The sequence below is a fragment of the Ostrea edulis genome, chromosome 2 (genome assembly GCF_947568905.1).
Source record: "Ostrea edulis chromosome 2, xbOstEdul1.1, whole genome shotgun sequence".
NCBI lineage: Eukaryota > Metazoa > Mollusca > Bivalvia > Ostreida > Ostreidae > Ostrea > Ostrea edulis.
Window position 1 is genome coordinate 79,065,252 of NC_079165.1, and position 8,988 is coordinate 79,074,239.

General features: G+C 34.8%; 1 protein-coding gene across 1 annotated transcript in view; it reads right to left on the minus strand.

Annotated features, from left to right (window-relative positions):
* Nucleotides 1-1,826: 1,826 nt before the first annotated feature.
* LOC130051874 (uncharacterized) overlaps nt 1,827-8,988 on the minus strand; it is a 25,166-nt gene continuing 18,004 nt past the window's right edge. The window contains exons 7-9 of the mRNA XM_056154905.1: nt 8,945-8,988; nt 8,210-8,504; nt 1,827-6,739 (exon numbers count right to left, since the gene is read on the minus strand). The exon at nt 8,945-8,988 is cut by the window's right edge and continues 178 nt beyond it. Coding sequence (XP_056010880.1) covers nt 6,423-6,739; nt 8,210-8,504; nt 8,945-8,988 — 656 coding nt within the window. The 3' untranslated portion in view covers nt 1,827-6,422. The remainder of the gene's footprint in view (nt 6,740-8,209; nt 8,505-8,944) is intronic.

Consider the following 8,988-nt stretch of genomic DNA (forward strand, 5'->3'; position numbering starts at 1 on the left):
GTGGAATAGATGTGTAGGTTGTCTGTATTATGGAGATATATAAACAATGGAAACGTTTGGGGGACCTGTGTAATAGATGTATAGCTTGTCTGTATTATGGAGATATATAAACAGTGGAAACGTTCAGGGGACCTGTGGAAAAGATGTATAGCTTGTCTGTATTATGGAGATATTTAAACAGTGGAAACGTTCGGGGGACCTGTGTAATAGATGTATAGGTTGTCTGTATTATGGAGATATATAAACAATGGAAGTATGATGTAGCCCCATAATACATTCTAGAATGTAAACATTTTGTCCCCCGCCCCAATGCAGAAGGGGGACATAGAAGTACCAGTGTCCGTGTGTCTGTCTGTCAGTCCCATGCACCTGACTTTGTGGACACAATTCCTCCGAAACAGTGCTAATTGGAGTTTGTTCCAAATTTTGTAGGATTGTTTGTCATATGTAGTTGATCATATTGTGTTGCCTTTATGATTTGACAAATTTTACAGGAGTTATGGGACTTTGTTGAATTTGTACATGCTACACTATATAGGAATACTTTGTGGACTCAGAGACCGCGCTGTACGGATTTTGTTCAAATTTTGCGATTGTTAGACACAATATGCAGTTGCATGATCATATTCCAACGCAATTTTTATTCAACAAATTTTACAGTAGTAATGGGACTTTTGTGTTTCAACTTTTTTACATTGGCTGGGGACATATGGCTATGCATAGCAATTATCTTGTTTACTTATATTTACAGATTTTATGATGTAAAGGTGTTTATGTGTGGTTGCGCGGGTATGTTAAGGCAGGTCATGCTTCATTTATGCACGTAAACTACATAATTTTTAAAATCTGTCTTACACAGAGAGAAGGAGCTACTAACTATTAAAAACTATTTTGGTTGTTTACATGTCGAGAACATTTTGTATTATAACATGACAAACACGCACTTCCGTATGATGTCATTGCATGACTGTTATAAATAGATCATGGAGGTACCTTAATAGAAAATGTAAAAGTAGCACATTATCCCAAGATTTAAATATTGGTCTAACTGGCGATAATGACGACAAAATACCCATAGTATATATCAGAATTACTGACAGAATCCTATCACTTTCTATAAGAAATAATTATTGAACATTTAAACACGAAACCATCTAGCCCATGTTTTACATTTTACACTGATGCTATGCAATTATCTTTAAAAGTTTTCTTAACAGACGATTCTATCAGTAATTGCCATGTACATTAGTTTATGACCTTTCAAACGGTGTATAAAAAGTCTAATGTGCTACTTTTGCAGTTTTATTTCAGTGTATGACAGAGGAAAATCTTGTCGACATGCTAAATGGAATGTTTTCTCTGTTAAACAAAATTGTCAATGAATGATATCAACATAACTTCTTAATATCAATAAATTCTCAGCGTTTCACATATATATTCCATATATCCCATGTCATATATTTCAAATACTCCACATTTTGTCGATATTTGCATGGCACACATAAACAAATTCCTTGAACGTGTCAATGTCACTCAATGTATAGTCATGATGTTTACTTTCATATCGATCAGACAGAAATTACACAACAGCAGTATAGTATTTCGAATTTCGTTGGATCTTTGTAGCTGCATGGATTATTTTATGCATAAATAAAACTTAAATAAAGAATAAAATCGGAATTTAATATATACTTAGTGATATACTTATTTCAATTATGACGTCACATTGTTTCGCGGATTTTATCCAAGTAAAAATTTTCATAACCTGCCTTAGCGTACCCGCGTGGAGGAACAGTGCTTTTATCAAGAAATAAAATAAATTGAAACAGGATTATGTAGCTTTATTAATTCACAAAACACAGGTTAATTAATCTTAATACTTTTAACAATAAAATGCTTTCTTTGCTGTTTCATTGCATAAGCAGGCTATGCAAATGTTTTTCTGCAATAATTGTAGCAATCACCCAATGAAACAAGAAAGAAAGACACTTTATTGTTTAATATATTTATATTAAATACATGAAATTAGAAAGAAAAAATCAATATATGCACCCAGGGGTGCATAAGCCGAGTTGCATGGGATACATTGTAAAGTCATGCAGGAATGATGTGGCATATTTATAATTGTGAAGAACTAATTTCAGTTTTAAACTTTTCAAGTTACTGTCCAGAAACCATATTTGTCTGAAGTTTTCAATCTATTTTTGGTCACTGTGACCTTGACCATTGACCTTTTTTCTCCAAAATCAATAGGGGCTTTGCCTTGCTGGTATCCAACAATATAACCAAGTTTCATTTGATTCAAATTAAAAATTTTCAAGTTATTCTCCGGAAACTAATTTTTTTTTTGGAATTTTAAATCTATTTTCGGTCACTGTGACCTTGACCTTTGACCCATTTTCTCCAAAATCAATAGGGGTCTTCCTTACCTGATACATAACAATATCTTTAAGTATCATTTGATTCGGATTTAAACTTTATCATCCAAAAACCAAATTTTTCTGAAATTTTCATTCTATATTCAGTCACTGTGACCTTGACCTTTGACCTTTTTTCTCCAAAATCCATAGGAGTCTTCCTTACCTAGTACCCAACAATATATCAAAGTTTCTTTTGATTCAGATTTAAACTTTTTGAGTTATCATCCGGAAACCAAATTTTTTTGAAATTTTCATTTTATTCTCGGTCACAGTGACCTTGACCTTTGGCAATTTTTCTCAAAAATCAACAGGGATCTTCCTTACCTAGTACCCAACAATATATCAAAGTTTCATTTGATTCAGATTTTTTAAACTTTCCGAGTTATCATCCGAAAACCAAATTTTTTTGAAATTTGCGTTTTATTTTCGGTCACTGTGACCTTGACCTTTGACAATTTTTCTCCAAAATCAATAGGGGTTTTCCTTACTTGGTACCTAACAATATATCAAAGTTTCATTTGATTAGATTGTAAACATTTCGAGTTATCATCCGGAAACCAATTGTTGACGTCCAACCGCCAACACGCTCGCCCACCAACATCACTAAACCAATAGCCGAGTTCAACTTCGTTGCAACTCGGCTAAAAATTTGTGGCAAGACAATAATCCATCACACTGGTTGAGAATGATTCCCTTGTCCTGTACAAGACTGAACGTTAGCCTGAGATATCTGAGAATGATTCCTCTGTCCTGTACTAACTTGAGATATCTGACAATGATTCCTCTGCCCTTTACTAACTTGAGATATCTGAGAATGATTCCTCTGTCCTCTACTAACTTGAGATATCTGAGAATGATTCCTCTGTCCTGTACTAACTTGAGATATCTGAGAATGATTTCTCTGTCCTGTACTAACTTGAGATATCTGAGAATGATTCCCCTGTCATGTACTAACTTGAGATATCTGAGAATGATTCCTCTGTCCTGTACTAACTTGAGATATCTGACAATGATTCCTCTGTCCTCTACTAACTTGAGATATCTGAGAATGATTTCTCTGTCCTGTACTAACTTGAGATATCTGAGAATGATTCATCTGTCCTGTACTAACTTGAGATATCTGAGAATAATTCCTCTGTCCTGTACTAACTTGAGATATCTGAGAATGGTTCCCCTGTACTGTACTAACTTGAGATATCTGAGAATGATTCCTCTGTCCTGTACTAACTTGAGATATCTGAGAATTATTCCTGTCCTGTACAAGACTGAACATTAGCTTGAGATATCTGAGAATGATTCCTCTGTCCTGTACTAACTTGAGATATCTGAGAATGATTCATGTCCTGTACAAGACTGAACGTTATCTTGAGATATCTGAGAATGATTCCTCTGTCCTGTACAAGACTGAACGTTAACTTGAGATATCTGCAGTGAATGCCCTTCACAGGAAATGATCATAACTCCTATGTTCTTATATTTGAAATTATTTGTATATTGAGCAAAGATTTGATACGACATGAATGTCTGACAAGAGTGGATATGAAGATCACATGTATATAAATATATAATACATCAAAAAGATTACAGCCTGACCAAGTAAAACAGAAACAAATAATAAACATTCCCCAGCAGACATGTACAGGCTGGTGAGCAGATTGTGAGATCAGAACATTAGAACAATTATAACAAAGGGCTAGGTTTCCCCATCTGCAACTTCTCAACTTATTGGAGCAATACAAGAGACCTACATACTAGTGCCGTATAGGTAGAATTTTTAGTGAGGATTTGATTTTGGAATTAATAGCGAAGGTATTGAGATAGCTAAATTTGAATATCACTAATAATTTATTCCGTATCGTAGGTGATAGTCATCTTTCTTGAAATTATAAAGTCGGTAAAAGCTCTTGCTAAATATATTATAATATAACCATTTTTATGGGGATAATTGCTAAATTTGGGATTTGCTAAAAATTCCACTTACATGGTGTATCAGTAAATTGGCCCCAAATAATATCTGCCCCTTACATGTAGATACATGGACTTATACATCAAAACACCCGATGTTTGACTGATTCACAATTATATAAAAAATAGTCTTACTGACCAGTAATCGGAACACAGAGCAGGTAACAAGGAATCAGACCAGATAATAAACATTCAGATCAGGTAATCAACAATCACACCAGGTAATGAACAATTACACCAGGTAATCAACAGTCACACCAGGTAATCAACGATCACACCAGATAATCAACGATCACACTAGGTAATGAACAATCACACCAGGTAATCAACAATCACACCAGATAATGAACAATCACACCAGGTAATGAACAATTACACCAGGTAATCAACAGTCACATCAGGTAATCAACAATCACACCAGGTAATGAACAGTTACACCAGGTAATGAACAATCACACCAAGTAATCAACAATCACACCAGATAATCAACAATCACATCAGGTAATGAACAATCACACCAGGTAATGAACAATCACACCAGGTAATCAACAATCACACCAGGTAATGGACAATTACACCAGGTAATCAACAATTACACCAGGTAATCAACAATCACACCAGATAATGAACAATTACACCAAGTAATCAACAATCACACCAAGTAATCAACAATCACACCAGGTAATGAACAATCCCACCACAATCAAATTAATGGTGAATGACATATAAAGTATTCAGACTATAAAATAGTTGTGATGACATGCTGGTAAATTGTTATAAAAAGTGAAAGTTCACATCAGAACTGAGGATAAATTAATTCAATATAAATTGTAAAAAGAATTCACGTATAACGGTAGTACGGAGACAAATAATCTTAATCTGTTATAAACTTGTAATTCGATCGTTACATCCAGTAACTTCATAATATGTTTAATAACTACAAGAAATGAGCATCACTTCACTGTAAGAGGGAATTCATTACAAACTGGTTCGTTGTAACCATGTTTTACTGTATAGGAGTTATGAAGTGTTGGAGGTAGTATAAATGAGTTATTATTTAGCATCCAATATTGGTACGTTGATTAATACAAAATTACATCATGATGAAAACAAGAGCATACCCTGCTTACCTGAACTCTGAAATGTTCATACATTATGTATGTATGTATGTATGTATGTATGCATGCATATATATATATATATATATATATATATATATATATATATATTAGCATTGTAGTTAATTTCCCCTATGTATTCCTGTGTATAAGCCCTCTTCACTAAATTGGAATGCTTTCATTTTAAATGGAATCTTTGGGACTCTTGTCGAGAAGATTTTATAGAATTTTTCCATATATAAATCCTACACAAAATTCAAAATCCCTTTCATGGTCCAATCCTGACTCCCCTGATTTTACGCAAGGATGCTTGCACATCAATTTGACTAATAGTAATATGTATAGCTCTGTGATTCTTGTTGAGAAGAATTTTCCTACATATTTCTATGTAGATTCTTAAATATGTTGTGTGGCTTCGAAGGTCACGATTTGAATAAATTCTCTATCTTCCTTATATACATGAAAGGCAATATATTTTAACCCCTCCCCATTTTTGCTTTGTCTTAATTATATGTATATCCCTTTGGAAGGGGGCATTTTTCTTCATTAGAACTAATTTGTTCTCAAAAACACTTTTTGTCAAGTTGGGTTAAAACTCGCCATGAGGTTCTTAAAAAAGGATGAAAACATGAAAACTGAATTAAATCAAACAAACATATCTCGGGTGAAAAGAAATCATATTAAAAAAGTAAACTTTAAGAATAAATTCTATAAAGAAGTTTTCTCATCAACTACATTGCTTGATAAATGAAAGCAATTTCAAGACTTTCTGACATCTTTGGCACTGAATTTAAAATCACAAGAACTTTTTGCATAGAATCTGCTACAGTACGAGTTATTTCTTCAAGATCTCCACTTCTGTTGAACTGAGTAGAGCTTCACAGGTCCATCTTCTAATGTGTTTTTATATCGAAACCATTTAAGCCCATTTAAAAAATTCCGAGTACTCAGAGTTGTCGTGATTCTCCAATAATTTTTTTTTCCTTGCGAGCTCCTGTGGACAAATAATGACATCCTTACAAAGTTTGTGATACAGACAAGGTACGGACTTGTGACCACTACTTTCGCTAGAGTCAGTGTCCGTCTCATACTTGTAAGCCATCCTCCCGGACACCTTGGTCAGTTCTGCCAGCAGATCGACATTCTCTGGATTATCTTTCAGAGATTCCTTCAGCTGTTCCTCCATGTTTATGATTAACCACCCTCCTTTGTTACCCCTGTTGTATGCTTCTTTTCCTATCAATAGAATTGAGCATTCAACATTTTTGCTGTGGGTACTCATTTCAAAATAATGGGCCACCTGAGCAGAAGTTCCTAGAAATAAATAAGCTTGAGCAAAACTATCATTATACGAGCAGCTTCTTTAAAACTTTTCAAAGGTAATGACTAAATATTCATTAATTAAAAAACTTAACTATTAAACTTGACTACAAATTCATCAATTATCATATGCCCTTGTAGACGGAGATGTCCTTTCATATTAACAAATTTCATCTAGAAAGGATGCTTTGTGGCAAATTTGGTTCACTATACATTTGCATGTACAACTTTGATCCCCTATTGTGGCCCCATTCTAACCCCAGGGGTCATGATTTTTACAAACTTAAATCTCTACTTTGTCAGGAAGCTTTCATGTAAATTTCATCTAATCTGGCCCAGTGGTTTTGAAGATTTTTAAATGACCCCACTCTACTTTTGCATTTTTGTGATTATCTCCCCCTTTTAAGGGGGGCATGACCCTTCATTTGTACAAAATTTGAATCCCTTTCACCTAAGGATAATTTGTTCCAAGCTTGATTGAAATTGGCCCAGTGGTTCTGGAGAAGATTTTCTTATATATCAGCATGTAAAACTTTGACTCCCTTATGTGGCCCCACCCTATCCTCGGGGGCCATGATGTGAACAAATTTGAATCTACTCTAAATTGAAAAGCTTTCACTTAAATCTCTACTCATATGGCCCAGTGGTTCTTGAGAATAAGATTTTTAAAGATTTTCCCTATACATTCCCAGGTAAAATTGGACCCCATACTGTGTACTCGTCCAACCCTAGGGGTAATGATTTTGACAAACTTGAATCTCCACTATGCCAAGAAGCGGTCATGTAAATTTCAGCTTTTCTGGCCCAGTGTTTCTTGAGAAGATTTTTAAATGGCTCCACCCTATTTTTGCATTGTTGTGTTTATCTCCCCTTTGAAGGGAGCATGACCTCTTCATTTCAACAAACTTGAATCCCCTTCACCCAAGGATGATTTGTTCCAAGTTTGGTTGAAATTGGCCCTGTGGTTCTGGAGAAGAAGTCGAAAGGGTGAAAAGTTTACAGACAGACAGATGGACAACGGGTGATCAGGAAAGCTTTCAGGTCAGGTGAGCTAAAAACTCTTAATCCACTGACAACAGACAACTTGCAAATTAATGTTCTCACTATTTGATGTGTATGAGCTATTTCGCGTACTCATGTAACATAAGGAATCCATTGTACAGTGTAAATGCCCCATAAATTCTACATTCACAGCATTTGTGATGTACAGTATTTTTAAGGAAATAATATCTAACTTACTTTAAAACAAGAAATTGACACAATCACTTCAGTTGTTTGTGAAGTTTAAAATTAAGAGTTAAAGCCAAATTAGGCTGTTTCTGATCCCAGTTCTTTGTGTGTATCACCACGATCAGATGAATTCACAGAGCGCGTGTGTATCCTTACCTGGTGCTGAGGCGAACATAATGGCGGAATCATTGGTGCATGGGGCTGGGTCACTTATTATCATCTCCGGGAAAAAGAAATCCAAAATGTCTACTTCATAGCCTTTACATGTCTCCAAGATCTCTTGTACTTTCTGAAATGTGAAACCTTCAACAGTCAAAGCCTCTGCCAATTTAGCGGTTTCTTCCGATGTGTCCTGTGATCTGGTTTGTGATGCACCAGTCTGATTCGAGAGCCAATTTTTGTATTCCAGGATATGTGTATAGAGTGTTGCAATTTTAGCATTTTTGTTCCACTACAAGACAAAGTAACTACATGTAGTACATTTATCAATATTACTATGATACAAGTACAGTACTTGTATATTTAGTACACTCACAGTACATACATACAACACACATGGTACAGTCAAGCTTAAGTTATTTTAAGATTTCATGTTAAACTTTGTAAATTTTATGTTTGTTAATCAGATTAAAAGTACAGGTACACACATTACTTTATTTTTCAGCGAGCATTTTTAGTTTGGCAAAATTGAAAAAACAGGCACATATTTGGAGTTTTTTTTTTTATACTAGACTCCCTGTCTTGTGTACACACATATTTGGAGTTCTCATGTACTAGACTCCCTATCGTGTGTACACACATATTTGGAGTTCTCATGTACTAGACTCCCTGTCTCGTGTACACACATATTTGGAGTTCTCATGTACTAGATTCCCTGTCGTGTGTACACACCTTTTCGATCTGTTGGAGTCTAGCCTTTTTATCTTCCTCCGTCA